This window comes from Copadichromis virginalis, linkage group LG3 (assembly GCF_057382275.1).
Source record: "Copadichromis virginalis isolate Kocher_CV1m ecotype Utaka linkage group LG3, C_Virginalis_male_GT1.1, whole genome shotgun sequence".
In the NCBI taxonomy this organism is placed as follows: Eukaryota; Metazoa; Chordata; class Actinopteri; order Cichliformes; family Cichlidae; genus Copadichromis; species Copadichromis virginalis.
This window is the reverse complement of record NC_140620.1, coordinates 15,748,811-15,771,304: the sequence shown is the minus strand read 5'-3', so window position 1 is coordinate 15,771,304 and position 22,494 is coordinate 15,748,811. Positions and strand designations below refer to the sequence as shown.

At 38.5% G+C, this 22,494-nt stretch overlaps 1 protein-coding gene across 1 annotated transcript; it reads left to right on the top strand.

The window, feature by feature from the left end:
* The first annotated feature begins 4,607 nt into the window (after window positions 1-4,607).
* cysltr3 (cysteinyl leukotriene receptor 3) lies at window positions 4,608-22,297 on the top strand. Its single transcript, XM_085452315.1, has 5 exons — window positions 4,608-4,676; window positions 11,911-12,094; window positions 16,569-16,736; window positions 17,079-17,246; window positions 20,449-22,297. Exons 1-5 carry the CDS (start codon window positions 4,670-4,672, stop codon window positions 20,963-20,965), a joined length of 1,044 nt encoding a protein of 347 aa, XP_085308441.1. The 5' UTR covers window positions 4,608-4,669; the 3' UTR covers window positions 20,966-22,297.
* The last annotated feature ends 197 nt before the right edge of the window (window positions 22,298-22,494 follow it).

Sequence of the window (22,494 nt, the reverse complement as noted above, 5' to 3'; positions counted from 1 at the left end):
AGGTTAAACTTTATTGATATAGCAGCTCTTCTCCCATCTTACTGGCATAAACATTTAAAGCACTCACAGCTGATCTGTCTACAGCAGGGGTTTTAGTTTCAGTCTTCATTGTGTGTTTAACCTCTTCATATTTTTCTGATATTGTAATTTTATCTTCCTTTGTAACATCTGCCGCCATGGCTGTGGTTGGTCAGATGTTGCCATCAACGGGGAAAATCCAGGATTAACTTAGCGAGTTGCTAATCAGGTTCGTGTGATTGTTTTTCTCCTGACTGATGATGTTAGTGTGAATCCAGATAACAGAAAGATCCTGTAGCCCTACAGAGACAGATTAAACCTCCCCGAGTGGGTTTAGGACCAACAGTGAAACATGACAGACTGCTGTGGTTGACCTCTGACCTCTAACTGATCCTGTTTGATCTGTGAAAGGATGAGCTCAGATGAAATCAGGTGTGTGAGGCAGAGAAATAAGAACAAGGACTTTGGCTACGTCCACACTAATGCATTTTCGTTTGAAAACACCGTTTTCTCTCTGTTTTGGCTCTCGAAAACGCATACATTTGAAAACGGTGCTTTCACATCGCAGTGTGCACAGCTAAAATGGAGACTTTTTGAAAACAATGACACATTTTAGTCATGTGATGCAGTCAAGTGACCTATTAAACTTAGAGAGCAGAGGGCATCATACAGCAGTTGTTTTGTTTGCTCTCAATTTTGACAGCCCTATCAGTTTGTGCATGCTTCAGATAGCTTTTCTTCCAATTCTCTAATTCTCACTCGCTTTTGCCACTTTGTACTGTTGTGTTACTCGCAGCAACAACTCCATCTCATTGTTAGTCCATTTAAAAACCTCGGTGCTTTTCCTCAACATTTTCCCGCAACGTTTCAAAGAGCCGAGGCAGCTGAGGCAGGCCTTGCATTTCATACTTGTGCTCAATGTGGATGCACAACTCTGTTAAAATGAATGAAAACAATGGTGGGGACGCTGAGCATTTTCAGACAAAAACGCTGTTTTCAGATCTCTCCGGGGTAGTGTGGACGTAGCCTTAGTTTAGGTGTGGTTTCTATTAAGGAAGGGTCTTAAGTAAGCATGCAAATCGTGACTATTTTTTAACATTTGACACATTTATAATTCTGTGTATTGCTTTTGTCCTTCAGCTCCGGGACTGTTCATTGTTTTGGGATGTTTATCTTCCTGACCGGGTTGGAAGGATGGACAAATTTTATTGCTCTGAGTCATTTTGTAGGCCACACTTAAGTTATAGTATGTTAATTCCCAGATTGAATAAAAAAAATTTATAATTTTGTCACAGATCGTAAAACAACCTGTAGCTGTGATCCATGCAGAGAAGGGCGAGGACCATGGTTGGTTGGTTCAAGGATCTGCTTCCTTTGGTCGGCTGTCAGTCTGAGAACTGCCTTGTTTTAAACGTAGGTCAGGTTTTATAGAGGTCCGACTGTCTGACTTATCTGAACATGTAGAGAGCGTCGCTGCAGCTTCCTGTTTGGCCCCTGATGAAAACACCAGAACAAACGTGCTTATCACAGGAAAAAAAATCTGTACGAGAGCTTTTCCTCTTTGATAAAGTTTTTGTGAGAGCTGGACCGGAGGGGTTTGAGGTTTACAATCAAGAATCAAAAGTATGTTAATTGAAATAAAAGGAGAATAAAAGCAGTGTGACCGTTGTCTGTTAACTCCCAGTGCTCATCAATGGGACCAATGACAGGAAGGTAAAAAGATAAGATTACAGCCAAACATCCAAGTGCTTGATGATAGTTTGGAAAACTTATGAACAATGTGAGTCCTGAGCCTCTCCTCCTGTCTTTATATTTTGTGGAAAATGAGAAATAAAAGCAGTGACGGAAACGTGTCCAAACATTAATGAAAAAGCATAAAAGGCAAAACCAGAGTCAGGTTAAGAGTCCATATTTGGTGTGCCCACCTTTGTTCTACAGCACAACCTGAACTCTCTTAATCAGATCTCTTGTCATTTCTTTAAGTCGTCTTTAGGAATAGTTCTCCAGGTGTTTTGAGTGCTTTTTGCTTTTTGTTCTGTTCTCTGTGAAGATGATCCCACACTGCTTCAATAAAGCTGAGGTCCGCGTTCCGGGGAGGCCAGTCCATGACCGATAGTGTCCAGGTATTTTATTGCATTGTTAGTATGTTTAGGTTCATTGTCATGCTGAAAAATAAAGCTGTTTCTTTGCAGAAGGTATTACATGGTGGCTCAAACAACGCCCGTATGTTTATTCATTTATAATTCTATCAATTTTAACACGGCCTCCAACCCCTCTGGCTAAAATGCAACCATGCAAACCATGACGGAGCCTCTACCATGTTTTACTTGTGTAGTTTGGCGTGCCTCAGCCTTTTCCTTGACAACTTCTTGGCAGACATTTTTCTACTGAGACCATTTCTGATGAGGCTTCAGTATACAGTCAGGTCCTGTGTCAGCTGTTTGCTGGATCTTTGCCTACTTTCTTATAACGTGACTTTCAGACACTCCTCAGCACTGGTTCATTGCTTGTGTTCGGAGCTGTTTTTATGCTTTAATGATTCATGGGACTGGATTCTAGGATTTAAGGACTAGACAGGAAATGAAACAAAAAGCAGCCAATGTAAAAAAAATAAAACAAAACAAATAACACTACTGCTCAGAATAAAGGCAAGAAAGAAATTTACAAGAAAGCCTCCAAAGAGATTTCAGGCTTTGCTGAAGAATAAAATACTGACATTGTAGCTTGTTATAACTGTACAAACTCTCTTTTTGCCATACAAGCTGTATTCCCACATGTTTCAATGAATCAGTGCACCTTTTTTCCATTTTCCTAATGAAATATAAAAACATGAGGGGAGGTTTGAGACTTTGGGGCATCTCTGTAATTACACAGAATGTTCTCCGGCCCATTTTCTTTTTCTCACTTCCTTTTCCATTCTTTATTAAGCCCTCATCCCAACTTTTGTTTTAGATGTGTGGCTGCCATCAAACTTAAAATTAAGTTTGTGCATTTTATGTTCAATATAGGTATTTGTTGTGCCTGGAAATGAACAAATAAATGAATGAATGAATGAATGAAGTAATACGTTTCCTAAAATGATACTGTTCTCAGTTTGTACGTTTGATATTGTCAAGTCCGGCAGGAGCAGGACAAAAAGCTAAACTAAGTGCGGCAGCTTTATTGCTGTAGCTTGAAAACTCAAGTCAGGCAAGGGGGGAAAAGCCTGAGTGAACGACACAACAAGGAATCGAGGGAAACTGAGGACATAAATGCACACAGGCTCAGGAGAGGATGGCCAACAAGTGGGACTCATTACAGAGTAAAGTGACACAGGAAGCAAAACTGAAGATGATGCCGGATGAGAGATTATCAAAATGAAATGAATGAATGAAACTGGAATTAACAAACACAGAGACGAGGACAAAGACATGTGAACTTGACCCTGGGGCTAAGGATAGACAGACAGAAGACAAGTGGGATGACAATGGGACAAGAAGGGAGAAAACACAGGGAATACAAACATAAACCTAACCTGAGACAGGAAATGCAGAAAGACACTAACATTATGAGGAACCAAAGGACTAGAAGCAAAGATAAACTCAGAAGCACAAAGAAAAAAATATTATACTAAATAATACAAACTGAACATAAATCATCACTTTAATCCAGAAAAAGTCAAAACAAAAAACTAATTACTGGGTCAGACGACCATGACAACAATGCTTTTATATGTTTTTATTTATATGTTATTCAGCATGCCAACTAGTTATTCTTCATAACTACTTCCCTGAATCGGCAGTGGGTGATTTATGCACCTGCAGCTTTCCTCGCATGTGGTAGTCATTTCTCACGGTCAAGAAGAAGAGAGAGAGCCCACGGCCCTCATAGGAGTCGTCCTTGAATAACACCACTACTGTTAGTCAAACACGTTTATAATTTTGCTGCTTAGTAAATTAGTTGGACTCAAAATACAGAAGAAAGAGGAAGAGACATTATTACAATCAAAGGGATGTTTAATTTTGTGTAACTCCTCCTGTGTAACTTATGAAATTACACAGATTCTGTATTTTTTTAACTAAATTAGAAGAAATATTTTTTTCTACCAATTTAAATATATTTGGTATTCATTCAGGTGTTGGGGGTTTTTTTCCGGGAGAAATATCACACTGTGGATGTGGAGGTGAGGATGACTGAGTTGTGTGACGTTTTTCTCTAAGATGCCTTCAGTTACAGGTAATTTTCAGAGTGGATTTCTGGTTAATCCTTCACTCGGTCATGTAAACAGTTTGGTGCTTTCCCCTAACTAAAATGCATTTCCACTTTTAGAATTGGATTTCAGTTAAAAACTGGACCCACACAGGTGGGGAGCTGTAAACAGGAAGCAGCTTTAAATGTAAGTGAGTCTATATTTGTCGGCAGATTCATAAGAAGTCATGAAAATAAGAGTGTGTTGGCTCTCTGCCCAGACTGTAAATGTGTGTGTGTGTGTGTGTGTGTGTGTGTGTGTGTGTGTGTGTGTGTGTGTGTGTGTGTGTGTGTGTGTGTACACGCCTACTTCCAACTAAAACCACACGACACACCCACAAACTCAGTGACTTGGAGAGCGGTACAGTGCAGCTGTGAACACACACTACAGGACAGACGGGTAAACGGATGAGCCTGTGACGAGATGAGCGGTGAGTGAAAATGTTCAGTTAATTAATGGAGAAAATAAAAAGCTGGAAGCAGCGAAGGGTTAAAGAAACTCTTTACCCAACAGGCTCAGATTGTGCTTTCCTTCACAGCCTTACATGGACTGCAGTAGCGTTAGAAACTGACGGCTCTGTGTTCTGTTTACTGACACATCAGCTGCTGTCTTTGAACTTCTGCCTTTAATTTTAACTGGATCAGGTGGAAACCTGTGTCATCTCTGTGTCTTAAGTTTGTACTTTATGTTTTTAAGACATTAAAGAAATGACAGAAAAATGTAAACTGGAGCTCAAAGATGTAAAATAAGAAGAAGAAGAAGAAGGAAAATAACTGTGAAAAAAACTTTTCTATAAGAAGAAACCTTTGAAATGTAGTAAGTCTCTGTGATTTGAAAACCTCCTTTCTCCTTGTCATTACGGTTAAACAGAGCTTAAGCTTTTGAACAATGAGTGATGCTGAGGTAGGTGAACCTGATCTGAAATCCTCAGGTGCAGCTATGTGAAACTTGATGCGACAGAGAATAAACGGGAAATAAAGCAACATCAAACATAGAGTGCTTCCAGATGGGCTCTTTCATAACATTGAAAAAGTGGCATCCTGGATCCATTAGAGGGGCCGTAAAGGTGGGCAAGGTTTAAAAAAGCATTTTATAGTCTAAAAAAAATAACTCAGCCCCTACAGACAAGCAAACAGAAGAGCCAAAGGACTTCAGGGAGATGCTAAATAACCTGAAGGAGACACAAAACGACCACATGAAATACTACAACGAGGTTTTATGTGACTGCAAACTCAAAGTGACGACAGTGAGAAACACAACAGGTTGAAAGCAGCCAGGAGACAATAAAATCATAACATGGCGGGATCACAGAGCTGTGTTCTTAATCACAAATCACTGCTTTTTTACTATTGAATAAGGTTTGCTAAAAAGGGTAAAAATACGCTATAAAAATAAGACACAATAAAACATGTTTGCCTAAAAATGTCTTCATTATTAAACAAGTTGTAATGAAAATATTTACTCCACTGCTCTCCAACCTGGTTGTGAAAACAAGTCTGGGTGTATGGGAACCTGTGGGTGCGGTTGAATATTCAGTCTTGCTTGGGAAGTTTCCCAGCTAAGACAAGTGGCCTGTTATTAGTTGGGTGGCAGCCATAATGAGACCTGTTTGAATTGTCCCAATACCACAGAAAGGTGCTTCAGTGCTTATGTCATCCTTCAGCAGAGGAAACACTGCTTCATCCTTTTTGACGGAACAGGAGGCAACTGCATCCTATGATTCATAGCTGTGCACCATTTTTTTTAATGATTGCATGTATATTAGTAATAAGTTTTGTGCTGTAACCTGTAGATCAGTTTAGAATTTTTGACAACAACTGAAAATCATACTGCATGAAGAATGTAGATCGTATATAAGCTCTCTAAATTATTACGACTTTAATAAAGTGAAAAAAAAATTAAAATTGATTCATGTTTACTTCAGGTATGCTGGGATAAGTGATGGATGGTGAGAATTTTTCATCAGCCATAAAAACCTCAAACAAAGAGCAGCAAAAAAATCAATAATTTAACGGTTATTTGTTTCTTTGTTTCTAAAACTCCAGCCTTTATAATGAACTGATCTTTTTCACTGGTTTTACTCATTTATACAACCCAATTAAAACAGCTGGGGTGAGATGAACATTTTGTACTCCATGTGGAAGAGAGCTGGAGATTAATAATAAGTAATATAAAAGTATATAATAATATATAATAATAATAATTAAATACACAGTGAGTGAAAAAGAAACACTGACTGTATCATATCACAGTGTGAGAGCGAAGTGCTCTAATCCGGTTGTTCAGTGATGATGCGACGAATCCTACTTCCGGGTCTAAAGTAGGCCTAGTCTGCGTTTAATATGGCTTTTGTGTTGTTAACATGTTTAATGTTATGTATTTTCTTCTATTTGATCTCAAAAAGCTCCTAAGACAGTCAGTGATCCCTGTTGACCTCCCTCGGCTTTTATTACCGCTAATCATTTATTTAAGCTCAGTTTTTAAAACCTTAGGATGTAACTACAGCCCAGCCCATGCAGCAGTATATGAATGACTAACCTCGTATTGTGGATGGATTATCTCAGTTGTTCTCCTGGCTGAAGTTTGGTCCTTTTACAGCATCCTGCCATGCGATTACATTTGTTCCACCGAGAACACTCACGTTAACTTTTATCGAGTGGAAAAAAAGTTAGCTTGTTTATATTATGCTAACATAGCTGTGTCGCTAGCGGTCACGTAGCACATCATTATATACCAGCTAGCCCAACTTCAGTAATCCTACAAACGTCACTGCTGTTTAGTTTTCTGTCTTCATTTATGCTGGAAGTGATAGCAGAGCTGTACGTTTTAATTTGTTTCCAAAACCCCGCAGTCAGGACATGCTATATTGTATTTAGATAGAAGCTAGCGAGCTAACTCCCTGCTAACTTCTAACTCCGTTAAATGTCATAAATTCCGTTTTCATGGATGCCTGGATGTTAAACTCAATTGTTACACCTGGTAGAGCAGAACGCTGATCATTTTATTAAAGATGAAAGACTTTAGACAGTTTTTCAACTCTCAGTAATGCCATAGTGATCGTTTGATATATGGACCTGCCGCAGAGTTTAGACCCAGACACGGCTAGTGACGTCAGACTGAACAACCGGATAGGGTGATATGGTACTACAAGGTCATTGAGATAAGATGGGGCCTGATTATTTAAGACCTTGTATGTGAGGAGCAGGATTTTGAATTCAATTCTGGATTTAACAGGAAGCCAATGAAGGGAAGCCAAAACAGGAGAAATCTGCTCTCTCTTTCTAGTCCCTGTCAGGACTCTTGCTGCAGCATTTTGGATCAGCTGAAGGCTTTTCAGCGAGTTTTTAGGACATCCTGATAATAATGAATTACAGTCGTCCAGCCTGGAAGTAATAAATGCATGAACTAGTTTTTAGCGTCACTCTGAGATATTCACAAAAAGTTAAGTCAGTGTCTTATATATAAATTATATAAAAATATACTGTTCAGCTGAGACTGGAGAAATAACTTGGATGAGTGGCAAAGCATTTCTCCCACTGAAAAACCTACATCCAGATGAACAAAATCTCTTTACCTATATGATTGAGCATGCATCAAGGCATCTGAGACAGGATGTTTCTAATTTTAGAGACACAAGAAAGCAGTCATCCATTTCTGTTTAAAACCAGTTAAGCCTCAAATGGCTTGCTGAGCTTCCTGCTTGAAAATGACATGCACAAAATGAATAGAGTATTTCTCTGCAACAACAAACTCTGTGTAAACAGTCTTGGCATAAAAATGAAGCTAACACTTGTGAAATTTCATCAGAAGTGTAAATATTAAGATGAGATGAAATTTTACTTTGTTACTGAACTTAGAATACAAAAAAAGTAAGTAAATTTTTTCCTTGGCTAAACTTTTTTTTTTAGCATATAATATTAGCCTACATTATTGGTACATGCTTTAGTTCACATTTTAATACAAGAATTCAATAATCAACATAGAAACATAATCTGTCCAAAGATTTATGCTAGCAGAAAGTTAGCGGCCATCCAGGTCTTTATGTCTTTAAGACATTCCTGCACTTTAACTAATTGGTGTGTGTCATCTGGCTTCATGGACAGATAGAGCTGGGTGTCATCAGCATAGCAGTGAAAATGTATGCTATGTCTTCTAATGATACTGCCTAAGGGAAGCATGTATAATGTAAACAGAATTGGTCCTAGCACTGAACCCTGTGGAACTCCATAATTAACCTCAGTGTGTGAAGAGGACTCTCCATTTACATGCACAAACTGGAGTCTATTAGATAGATATGATACAAACCACTGCAGTGCAGTACCTGTAATACCTACTGCATGTTCTAATCGCTCTAATAGGATATTATGGTCAACAGTATCGAACGCTGCACTGAGGTCTAGCAGGACAAGCACAGAGATGAGTCCACTGTCAGAGGCCATAAGAAGATCATTTGTAACCTTCACTAAAGCTGTTTCTGTGCTGTGATGAGCTCTGAAACCTGACTGAAACTCTTCAAATAAACCATTCCTCTGCAGATGATCTGTTAGCTGTTTGACAACTACTCTTATCTTTCTTGGATAGTTTGATCATAGTGTCATAATGACCAGAGAGATCTCTATCATACACAGATGGAGCTACGCCTTTAGCCCTAATGTTTCCTCAGTTGAGATTATCATCAGATACAGAATGACCACACAACAAAATCATTTGAGGGAGCAACTGCAGAGCTTTACAAGTAACAGAGATAATTTTACTGTTGTTTTGTTGTTGTTGTTGTTCTTCTTCTTTTTTTGTTTTTTAGCAGAGTGCAAATGAAAGCAACTGTAAGACCTTCTATCTGTAGCCAGTCACTGTGGGCCAAATGCAGTAAACTATTTTCCAAAGAGTCAAAGTTTGCAGCAGCCAGGCCGAGCAGTGCTCCAGTATTTGTATTCAGTGGATTAAATATATATGGGGAGATCAAAAGTAAACAATGTTCAGAGTTGATGCTGAGAAGAGAAAAGTCAGAGGACAAACTGTTTCATTGTTTAGGTGCTAAATGATGCTGAAGTAATGAAAACTAAACTGTATGTAAATTATAGATATTTCACAGACACAGAGAACAGAGTGAGTGGGAAACACCAACGCTTACTTTAGCGGAGGTTTTTTTTACTCAAACCAATGCTATGTGCATGCTTTGGAAAGGATTGCTGGCTTTTAACCTTTATTATAAATGTGTCAGTTTATATTTAATGGTTTTTTGCAAAGCTCATATAAAAACGATGTACTTGTCTTTTGATGAAAGGTCATAAGTACGTTAGCTGCCAGCTCTGTTAGCATGTTCACTTAGAATGTTACATCCATAAAGTCTGCAGATAATATGGATGTGAGGTTGAAATTTTAATGATAAATTCCATCTAAATACAACAGGCGAGGGAATACTTCTCTGTTGACTTTCATTGAAGTTATAAAATAAGATCACAGCTTTTAAATCCTGAGGTCTCTACATTGGCCTTAATTTCTTCTCATTCATTCTCGCATTTAACATCAAAACACTTGATTGGAATTATTAATCTTTTTAAAGACTTTATATTGACTCTCATCCATTTTCAGCCCCAAAACACAAAACCACTCATTTTCATTCAACATAACCTCTTAGCACCAAAATTATCAATGAAATCTCTATTTGTATGAGATCTCTGCATGAGTTTTAAGGTATAACATCTGAAGCTTTCTGAAACTATGCGTGTTTAGCATGTGGCTAAAGGGCAATTGTTGGGTTTCAGTTTTATTTGAGATGAATAAAATCTTTAGTTTTTTACTGATAGAATAATTACTTAGAAAGCTGTAGACATATCAGTAAAAAAGAATTTGTGGGGGCAGCTGGAGACACGATAACTGGCGCCTGATAACGGTCATAGCCACCTCTTAGCTCAGTACCTGCAAAACAAGCAGCTTGTCCCCTCCAGTTTTAACTGATTAGATAGATGCACATTCTCTACCTGCTACTTTCATTTTTAAAAAAGCATAACTCAAACTGTTGTTGTTCATCTTTTTATATATATTGTCAAAGCTGCTGGCTTTTACTCTAAAAGCATACTAAAGTTCACCAAGACACAGGTCTGTCTTAGCCAAGTAGAGCTTTTCTGTTTTGTCCAAACCTCAAAAGGGATTAACTGTTTTTTTTAGTGGACATTGTAGGCTTTCTCGCACAGTTAACCCTGCTTGTGTAAGTCAGCTATTCTCCACCTCAACACATGTTAGCCTACAACATTCTTCTTTTCCATTGGTATTTTCTTGAATGTAGTCACTGATCGTTAAAGTGCTGCTTGTTTCTGTTTTTGTGGACACACCTTAAAAGGCTGGTATAAATGCAGTGCAAAATGCAAAGGTTATATTGCAGTAGGGAAATGCTCTGGGAAACCTTCATCTTTTTTACTTTTCATGAGAGAGGTTTTATTATAAACTCCAGAACATGTTTCAGCTCTATAAGGCTACAAAGTCACACATTCACCCCATCATAAGCAGATCTCTGCCAAACTTTGAGTTAAATTTAAAAGGATGAAATATAATCGTTTATGCCGCCTCCTCACAAACAGTGTATTTCATAAGCTATTTAAGTCCATGATTATCATTTTGCATTCAACAATTTACATTTCATGAGATAAGCATCCAGCTGGACAGCCTGAATTCAAATATAGAGTGCAGGAACAAACAGCGCTTTTCTCACCTGCTGGACCTATTAATAAAAAGCAGCTTTATTTAAAACAGGCTGGCTGTTTTGGTTTTGTATACCTCATATGGATGCACAAGAGTGAACAGTTTCCTGGTTGTGCTTTTTTTGTTTAGGCTCATTCAGACATCTCAGCTCTTATCACAAAATTATCTTCAGTTGATTGGCATCTGCAGTCTGACCCAAACTTCACCCATGTGCTTTAGCCCTGAGATAACAGCTGCACGAGGAGGAAATAAAGCAGTATTTTCCTTTTAGCTGAATTTTAATAGAAGCAAACATTAGAATAAAAAGTCCCTCTTCTGTGACCTGAAACTTAAAGGTAAAAGAAATGCATAATGTCCCCATCACCAAAGTGTTACTAACTAATTGTTTCTATTAACCAAAGCTTTTGCTCTGAGGGCTGCTGACTAAAAGCGAACCAAATATTGTTTTCGTTCATTTACAGAGCCACTAAATATTTATCCTGCATAAAAGGAGACTGTACATAAGCCCCCTCCTTCTGAATTTTTGGAGTCTCATTATTAGCATTTTGCCACAACAATATTAGTGTTGTGAAGCTGGATTTGAACCTATTTCGATAAGATATTACATACCAGCTAAAACAAACTAGCTTAGTTAGCTAAAAATGGGTATTCCAGTATTTAGCCACATCCTGTCCATTACCATCAAACTTGACAACAATACTAATTTAAATAGCGTTTCCAAAGAAAAAAAAACTTTATTCAGTTCTACAATCTTTTAAAGACACTTAGCTGGGCCTCAGTCATGCTGAGCTTTGCCCTGTTATTTTAATACACTAATGGTATGTATAACACTTCTGATATATTTTGCATTAAATGGTGCGTTAAAATTTTAATTCTATTGAGATTACAGATGATTGTAATCTCAACATTCACATTTCTGACACAAAAAATCATCTTCTACTAAAAATATTTGTGTGTTTCACCAGCACGACAGATGAGCATGACTGTTGCCACGAACAACAACACTGCAAAGTCCCACTTGGAATGCTTCCACGAAGATGATGCCTTCAAGTACAGCGCGTACAGATACACATATCTGCTCGTGTTCCCTGTGGCGTTTATCTGCAACATCGGGGCGCTGGCGGTGTTCTTCAGGCAGAGCAGCCGCAGGTCAGGACACGCAAACACAGAAACATGTGCCTCTCTTTTCTTGGTTCTATGCATTGACTTATATTCAATTTACTTTATTCATATATGTTTTAATGTATTTCATATATATATATATATATATATATATATATATATATATATATATATATATATATATATATATTACATAATTGTTACTATGCAAACCCACAAACACACATCAAGTTTCTCCTGTTCTCATTGTTTACCATTACAATAGGCAATTAGCAAACAAAAAGCATGTCTCTATCTCCTGAGTACTCTGAGATTATTGTAATTTGTTCTCATTATATAAAACTACTATGAACATCCCTGTGGTGAGGTGTGCGCACACCCAAATACAAATCCCAGAGGCCAACTTAAACATAAAAAAATCCCTTTACTGAGGTGTTACAGGCCATCTGGAAGACAGTAAATAATCATACATCTAGGGGGGGCTCATACTAGGGAGCGCAACAAGTATGCAAAAAAAATAGATGCAAATTGAGGCTCTAATAGACACACAAGTTAAACAGGGAAAGAACAGCTAGGTGGGGAGGTGGATAGGACCATCGTCTCACAGCAGAAGACCAGGATTTGAATCTAGTGTGGGGCCTTCCTGGCATGTTTTCTATCTGGTTATGTTCCCCAGTCCAATTGCATGCATGGGGTTAGTTTAACTGGTTATTGTCTCGGTGTCTTAGCCCTGCAGTAGATTGACAACCAGTCCAGGCTGTAACAGGTCTGATGCACTATGACAGCAGGGATAGGCTCCAGCCCAACCACAACCCTTAGTCTGACAAGTGGAAGAAAATGGATGAATGAGTAATCAGGGACAGTGAAAATACCAAGTTGACAGCTCAAACTAAGAAATTAACAAAAGAAGTAAAAGTAATAAGCACCAAAAGACAAACGGCTCTAAGAAAATAAACAAAAATCAACATAAAGAGGATCATTTCAAAGATGAAGACATCCAATGAGATCCGAGAAAACATTAAGGAGGTTAGGCTAACTGGTAGTCTCAACACTAAAGAAAACCACACTGTAGCAGAACCAGTTCTTGCTAGAAAAGTAGCAATGACTAATAGTCTGGACCGTAAACAGAAACTGGAAATGATAAGTGCAACCATAATACGTTTACATTAAATATAAACTTAGAAGTTCCCACAGAAAACTGAAAATAACCCCACAGATCCCCACAGGCTGCGACACTATGACTTACAGCCATCGTCAGAGCGTTGTGTCAAAGGGGGTAAACAAGAATCAAAGGTTCTTCTCCACTGACATCCATCCAACTCCAGTCTTCATATTCAAAACACACAAACATGTGTCTGTAACTGAGATCTAAGCGTCGGCTGTAATCCGCTGAGGCCATTGTTGCTGTTTATCATTAAAAGAAGTAAATATTTCTGTTATCTGCACTTTTGCTCTGAGTTCAACTTTTTTTCACCCAGCAACATCAGAAAACTCAAGCATGCTTATCTTTGAGGACTTCAGTGACTTTCATCAACTGCTAAAATTTTAAAACATGAGAATTTTACTGTTTAGTATTAAAATATTTTGTATTTATTCAGAGCAGAGTATAGAGGTCTGATACTGGCATTGGGAGACGGTTGCAGTTCCAGCCAATCCCAGAGGAGCACTTTGGTGTCGTACAGTGAACCATTGTCTAAAAACCCCAAGAATCTGAACCAGAAAGACGTCCTTTTTTATCTAATGATTCATTTCAGGAGCTTGAAGTTCTTTTTCCTCGATGTTGGCGGAGGACTTTCTGTTTACTCCTGCTGCTGTTTAACTGATGGGCTTTCATTTTTTTATGGATGTGGAAGAATGTCGTTGAACTTTCACGGCTTGATGGTATGTGGGTGGTTCTTTGTCTCGTACTGCTCAGCAGTGCGTTGAAGAAAAACACGTTTTTTGTCAACAGGTTTATTCCTATTTCACAGTACTGAAATATTTCACACAGCAGCTTTTGCTTTTTAAACAAAGATACACCAGTAATAAAGTAAGCTTAAACCTGTAGTTCCTGTTTCATTACATCAGAATTCCAAGTGCAGAAAACAAACTGGTGGCTTTAATAACAACGACATACTGGAACTGGCATTTTTCCATTATTTTATGGGCAAACGTGATGAGTTTGTTTTTCCAGCTCACATCAGGTTTACTGTAAGGTAACCAACCTGCTGCTCTTCTTCTAACAACTCACTGCATGTGCTTTTTCACATCCCTCAATTTCTCATGCAGATCCTCTCTCGACAAAGGGTCCAAGCAAGACAGATATTTACATATTTTCATATTATATTGTTACAGCTCTGCTCACAAGCTGCAGCAAGTAAAGGGACCTTCTTTATTTGAAAATAATTAATCATTCAGATTTAAAACAAAACAGCAGATGGCAGAGAGCAAGAAGTGTTGCCTTCATCCACACTTGATATATTATGTAGACAGTTAACAATTAAACCCAGGCAACACCCGGAGAAACTTGCACTGCCACTGCATGACCAACTTCTAGAGCAGAGCTGTGCATGCTAGTGTAACAGAGAAACACCAATAAGTTCCTATAAATACTTCATCATAAAATAAAATAATGAATGAAATGAACAAACGAAGCCCATATGTTGCAACGCTGCAATACTTCATCGGTAACATCATGTTGGACCTTGATAGACTTTTATTGAATCCTTGTGTGGTGTTCAGGTCTGTTGGACCTGTTTTCATAGTTTATCAAAAGAAAAGTATCCAATTATTTATTATTTGAAACTCTGATTTCTTTCTTTTGAATTATTTCTTACATAAATAACACATTCATGTTATACTTCAGGTGCTTGGGTCTTTGTGTATATGTGTGCTGTGTCTTTCTACTCCAGCCTTTCCTACACACAGTTGCAGTACCGTTACATTTCCTTGCATTAAATTTATTGCTCCCACATCCATACACATTTCTTCTGGTACACAACGGACAAGAATTCCTTGTGTGGATGTGCAGGGGCGTAATTTCCAGGGTGGTATATATATAACCCCCCCCAATAAAATTATGAACTATCTTGCATAAATAGGCTCTTGATTGTCTTTACTGATTTCAGGTATTACCAGCAAAATAGCATGTTTTACCCAGATTTATTTATTTATTTATACAGTGATCTTGACACCCCCCCCCCCCCAATTTTCAGCACAAAGTTACGCCGGTGTAGTTGTGTATCGCTCAAGATGGGGTAAAGATTCCCCGCTCAAGAGGGAAGATGATGAAGAGCTTCAGAGCATGAGACCTTTTGACTTCACCAGAAAAGATCTAAATCTCTAAAAAGTTAAAGAGTTATTAATATCTAACAGTCTGTGATTGGGCTTCCCTGACCCGTGTCAGCGTGCATGCTGTACTGAAAGCCGACCTCATACGACTGCGTGAAATGTCTGTTTACTTTTTGTTCATTTCGTGCTCGTGGGGTTAATTTGCTTATCAAATTGCATACAAATTAGGGGCAATATTATGGCTACCAGCTTGTTTATGCACCATGCAAACTTGATCTCATGATAAGATCCAAACTTGGGATAACCGTCACGCTCTGTAATTATGTGCAGGTGCGTTCACAATAAGAGTTCTATGTAGTTAACAGTGACCTCCATGCAGCCTTGCTGTGCCTGTGACTGACACCTGACATATGTGAGTGATGAAGCCCACATAAAGGCTCAGATCTCACCAACAAGGTCATTATGCAATGTGTGAAACTTTACAGAGTCACAATAAACACAAAGATATCAGTAAAATACATGTGTCTGCTGGTGAGATCAGCCTGGAGTCTCAGTGGATTATGATGTTTGTGAGCAATGCTGTGATCTATAAGGAGTAGGGAACAGGTGGAGGAGAGCCTGGAGAGGTGGAGGCATGCTTCAGAGAGAAAATGACTGAAGGTCAGACAGAATACATGTGAGTGAATGAGACAGGTGGAAATGTGAAGATGCAAGGAGTAAAGATACCAAATCAACCAAAGCAACAGCAAGAGTGCAGTCAGGGTGGAGGGGGTGGAGATGAGTGTCAGGGGTGACATGTGACAGAAGGACAGCAGCAAGAGTGAAAGGGAAGGTTTATGAGATGGTAATGACCTACTGTCAGGGTTGGTTTGGAGACAGTGGCACTGACAGAAAGAAAGGAGGTAGCAAAGCGGAAGATGTTCACCTCTTCATTGGAAGAGAGCAGGATGGACAAGTTAGAAATAATGCATCAGACGAACAGCTGATTTACTCATTTCCCCTTAGAGAGCCCCTCTCCTGTTCTCTGTTAATCTACTGGCCTACAAAGCTGTGAGGTAACACACGCCTAGTTGCCTAAAACTGAACCTCTTATTAAAATCCACATTCAGTTGCTCTTCAGCTGTAAGTTCTTCAATAATTAAGTGAAAATGTCAAAAAACAAAACAAAAAATGACTTTTTTTGTCCCTTTAAGAGACTTTAAATCATCCATCTTTTTCCTTGTCCCCTCAGGAGGTCGGCCTCCTGTGTGATCATGATGAACCTCGCCATATCAGACGGCAGCTTCTCCCTGACCCTCCCGCTGCGATTGGCTTATTACTTTAATGAAGGGAAGTGGTTCTTCCCAGACTGGATGTGCCGACTGTGCGTCTTTGGCTTCTACGTCAACCTGTACACCAGGTAATTCACATTCACTGATCATCACATCCCTTTAGGGAGCATAATTAAGTTTATTTGTAGTCCCCCAAAATATGTGTGAAATCATTATGTTCAGAATATGAGTATATATAAAAGTAATAAAGTAAAATAAAAGTAAAAAACAATCAGTTAGTGACATCAAACAAACAAACAAAAGCAAGTATTGGAATTAAGCATTTGCATTATGGGGACGTTACGTCCTCAAACAGGATGAGTCCATGTGTAAGACCTCACATCACCAGCTATACCAGTAGACAAGCACACATACACACACTTAAAACAAACGACAGACATTTACTAAAATAACCCTCTTCCACCCATCAGCATCCTCTTCCTCACTCTGCTGAGCGTGCTGCGCTGGTTGGCTGTTGCTCAGCCGCTCCGTCACCGCTCTTTAGCTACGCCTGCTCGAACCTTATGGATCTGCCTGGGAGTTTGGGTGTTTGTGGGCGGATCCTCTGTGCCCTTCCTGTCCAATGGGGTTGTACATAGGTGAGACATCCCGCAACATGTTTTGTTTTCTTCTTTGTTTGTTTTCTTTTTTACGAGACAGAATCTAATAGTTTAACAAATCGTTAGCTTCATAGCATAAGTGCCTAAGTCATTGACTTAGTCAAATGACTTAGGCAATTATGCTATGAAGCTAACGAAATACTTTATTTCATGATAATATCTATTAATTGTTTTTTTCATTAATTTTTTTAAATTGGATTTAAAAAAAATGTTTAGTGAAGGTTCATTTCAAATGTTTGGATTTGATATTATGACTTTTTTTTTTTTTAATTTTACATATGTAGATCCTTTTCAGGTTTTAAATTAAGGGCTCAGGGCTGAAAAATGTTTATTGTGATAAAGCCAGTTGAAGGTGTTTTTCCTTTTTTGCATGTCGTTGTTCATTGGATTCACTGGACGTTTTAGAGAGATATAAAAAGTTGCGTCCATGTGGTTTTATCCTTGATTTGGCTTTAATGCTTTCGCACAAACTCAGGAGGAACCTTGTTGGAGTGTAATCAGATTAGCTGCTGACTGATCCCGTGCTTCCTGCTTTGTCTCATTTTTTTCAATGACAAAATTAACTCACTCTTGAACAAGTTGTACAAGGTCTGAAAACCTTTCCCTGACAAATGAAACCCCCCCAGGTGTTTTCATGTGTTACAGTTCTCTCTCACATGTGAAATGAATAAGAGAGCAGATTTAAGCACATCCCAAGGCCTTAAAACCATTAAACTGGTTTCCGTGTGGTTTATTAGTAGGTATTGTGTCTTGTGTTTGGATTTCCAGTTAAATTAACAGTGATTTCACGCCTGTGATCAGTTTGTGTATACTTATCATGATAAATTTCGCCTGATATTGTCACGGTTACTGGAAGAACTTAAACAAACAAGGAGGCAATGTTTAGCATTAACAACAGTACAGCAAACCTTCCTCACATATTTTCCAACTGAAAAAAACAACATTGTCATTAGTTACTATCTCTCCTCTGCACAGCCTTTTCATAGACTCTGGAAAAGACAGACTAAGCTTTCCTATCTGACAAGGGCTGAATATACAGAAGTGTTTTAAAATGCCTGCATTGTGCTGTCTGATAGCATCAGAGACTCAGAGCAAAAGAGCCTCACTCCATCTTCTTTTTATAATATGAATGCAAATAAATACAGATTCTTTTTGGATCATTAATCACATAAAACTGCTTTAGTAGAGCCCTAAATTATAACTGGAAATGAACAAAATCGGCCCACTTTCCCTGACAGTGGTCTTTGTAAAATTGGTCCGAGGAGCAGGAAATGTATGTCTTCCTGTGTACAGGAAAACTAACAACTCTGTCCTGATGTTGAGGGGAGATGATAAAAGCATCAGGGAAATGTCTCCTCTGGGAGGTGATGATAGAACCGAGTCTTGCATGTTTTGGCCTACTGAGCAGAATTAAAGTTGTTTTTTGGCTCCATTTGTTATGGAGTTCTTGTCCACCTGAAGATGCAAGATTCCCAAATAAAACAACAGTCTCTTTAGACAAATGCCCCCCAAAAACTGACTGAAGATCTTTTTTATCTTTACAGTATTGTAGTATGTCATAAATTTCTAATCTGTAAAGTAAATTTGCCTTTGAAAAATAACTGAAAAAAGTATGAAGAAAAATTATTTAATCAGCATATTTACCAACTGTTGGTTCTCATCACTTGTCAGGCAGTCAGACCATTTCCCCAATACTGGAAACCTTAAGTCTTAGCACTATTTAAACGAGTGAAAATGTAAAAAAAAATACTTCTTTTTTTACCATCAGTGACGGCTGATGGCAAAAATTCTTTCTGGGGTGGGGGCACCATTGGGTCTGTCGACTTTTCATTCTTGTCTTTGACTGAGTGCCTTAAATATGTTGCAGTAAATAAACAATCAAATTTTACTTTTACCGTTTCAGCGCTTGAAGTTGCCATCCTCAGTCAAAAACTAGCTAATGAGTTAGTCCTTGTTCTTCTCCAGGACAAGAGTCCCTGTGCTGTGGCGATGTGTGAATGTGTGAATGATGCTAAATTGTCCAATCAAATTCTTAAACAAGGCAGATTTTTAAGGCAAGTGATCAAGGACACATAAACCAACTCCAGACTTCCATTTTGCGGCTTCCATGGAAGGAAGTCGATATATATGAACTTAATGCATAATCTAATGAAGTTTGACCACTACACACACAGTCAGCCTCAAATAGACACCTGAGCTATGGCTTTTTTTTCAGCCACTGCACACATGGTGTCAAATCAAATCAAATCAAATCACTTTTATTGTCACATCACATGTGCAGGTACATTGGTACAGCACATGTGAGTGAAATTCTTGTGTGCGAGCTTCACAAGCAACAGAGTTGTGCAAAATACAAGAATGGCTACATCTGGAACTAATAAATATATGTACAATATATAATAGTATATGCTAGTATATGTCACAGCTCTAAAAAGCTAGCTTAAGTGTCTAAGCAGTTTAACATTAAACAGCATCACAACACCAATATGCTTATTATTATTTTTAATGAGCAGAGTTGTAATACTTTATTTATTCATTGTCAAGCTTCCCTGCAGGACTCTTAACTTAACAGTTGAATGTTTCTAGTTCAATGGATGGTGGCTTATGTTGGAAATCTTTGTGCCAGTTTATAATTTTCTAACCATTTGTGAGGTGGTTCTGTTGGATTTCAACACATTAGCTTTATCTGGTAATTCTGAAATATATAAAAAAATATTGATATGCACTAACGCCTATAACTCTGCACTGCCGTAGAGTGATTGAATAAATAAAGTTCAAAAAGGTGGCGGCTGGGCTGTGGGGTTTTTATTTATGCCTTTCCTCCTGTCCTCTTGATTGTATTTGGAAACAGTCGGACATGCTGCAACATGCTCAAAGAAAACATGTTCAATACTCATGCCAATGTTAAAAGTCTGTGAAGGTTCTCAGTCATCCAGGTCATCGTAGTCAAAGGAGCTTGCAAAGAAATGTTAAAACAACAAAAACAAATATAGGTTATGGTGCTTCTAAAAGGTGCTTCCTTAAACCATAACATATGTCAAGATAATCCAAAGTTAATAATCTACAAATTTAATAAAATGTCACAGAAACACAGCTGAATCTATTTAATTAATTTAATCAAACAGTTATGTAGGTATGATGGATAAAACATCATTTCTTTGCTTGTCTCGCTCTCTCTCAGGAACAATGCAACTCGCTGCTTTGAGCCAGAAACCCCAAGGTCCTGGTCGATTATCCTGGTGTTAAACTACGTGGCGGTGACTTTTGGTTTCCTCATACCTTTCCTCACCATCATCATCTGCTACAGCAAAATCATTCGACAGCTAACGGCCGACTCGAGCCCTAGCGGCACCAACCTGGCCAGCAAGAATCGCACTCGCAACCGGAGGCGCTCGGTGCATTTGGTCAGCATGGTGACAGCGACCTTCCTGCTCTGCTTTCTGCCCTATCACCTGGTCCGCTCGCTCCACCTGCACGCTGTGTGCAACCGCTGGAACTGCAACATCTTGCTGGCCCTGCAGCGAGGGGTGGTGGTGACCCTGTGTCTGGCAGCGTCGAACAGCATGGTCAACCCGCTGCTGTATTACTACTCTACAAGGACGTTCAGGGAAAACATGAGGGAAGCCCACTCCTCACTGCTGTCCAGCAGAGGAGGGTCCATCAAAGCATCAAGCATGAAACGGAGGAACACCAGCTGAGGAGGCTGTCAAAGTGAGGCTGCTAACAATGTTCCTCATAAAAGCTTTGAGTTAGACTTTGTTTTATCTACTCCAGTGGAAATATAGATGACATTCCACTAAAGCTCTTCTTTCCTAATATGGAGTGAAAAGCCGGTGGAACTACATGACTGAACTTTTCACTAGGACTAAGAGTCCCTAAAGGGACAAACAGACCAAAAAGCTACCAGGAAGGACCTGAAGGACTGTGAGGAGTTGAGAATGGTTCATGAGTTTTAATGGACTCCTAAACCCTTCTCAAATGACTTTAATGGGTGGTTCTGAAGAGTTCTGGGGTCTTTGAGTTCAAGGGTTACCCAAGAGTCTGAGAGGTTGTGAAGTTTCAGGAGTTGTTGAGAAATTCATATCAGATTGATAAGAATAATTCTGTTCAAATGTTGCTTTTGCCAAACTGTAAAGTACTTCTAGACGCAAATCTTGCCACTCTTCACATTCCTCTGAGCACTTATTTCATCAGTTATTTTGAAGCAAATTCCGTTTTAATTTTAGTAAAGGGGGGTCCATAAAAACTGCATGTAAAACTCACCTGTCAGATCAGGTAAAATTCAGCTTCTTTCTTTTGATTTTCCTGTCATGTGTTTGGTATAAAAACCAGAACATGGAAAAGTTGCAGAGTAAAAGCAGCCCCATTTCTTGCAGAGTAACAGCGCCCTCTTCAGGCTTTAGTGAAGTGTTTGGAGAAGTTACTGAGTCCTTTTCTTAATTATATGCAGCAGGAGACTGCAGACCATAATAAGCAACTCTGAGCAATTTTGACTTAGGGAGAGGCAATTAATTCAATTTTGATTTAAATTACGAGGTTGGGTTCATTTGATCATTTTCATTGGAACATTATTAGAATAAGATAACTGGCATGAATGCATTTATTTTTTCTTTGCGATATAAATCAAGTGGACCATTTTGCTTTCCAGTGGTGCATTTTTGTTCCCTGCTAAGCTCAGTCGCTTTTTAGTTCAGCTCTACAAATATCTCGTCTAGGGGTCTTGAACCCACAACTATTTTGGCAACGAGTAAACTCGATCAATTACAAAATTATCTTATACATTTTTCATGGAGAAAAATAGATAAGTTTATGAAGTCCATCACAGGCAACCAAAAGTCTGAAAATCTTTTTAATTACAGCAGCAGGTGAAATGTCAAGTTAAACACCACAAATGTAGCTTAAAAACAGGATATTATCATAGCAAGACTTGTTTGTGGCTATTTCGTGGGATTCCTTTGGTCTAGAATTGCTTAAAATATATTTTTTGATAATGAAGGTGAACCAGTGGAAAGATATATATATATATATATATATATATATATATATATATATATATATATATATATATATATATATATATATGGAGAGAGAGAGAGGGTTAAAAATGCACTTTTCATAAGTTTAATGAAAATCTATGGAAGGTTTCAAACTGTGAAACAGCTTATACTGAAACACTGTTGTTGATTACTTCTTCCACCTCTGACTTCATCTTTTTGAGGACTTTGGA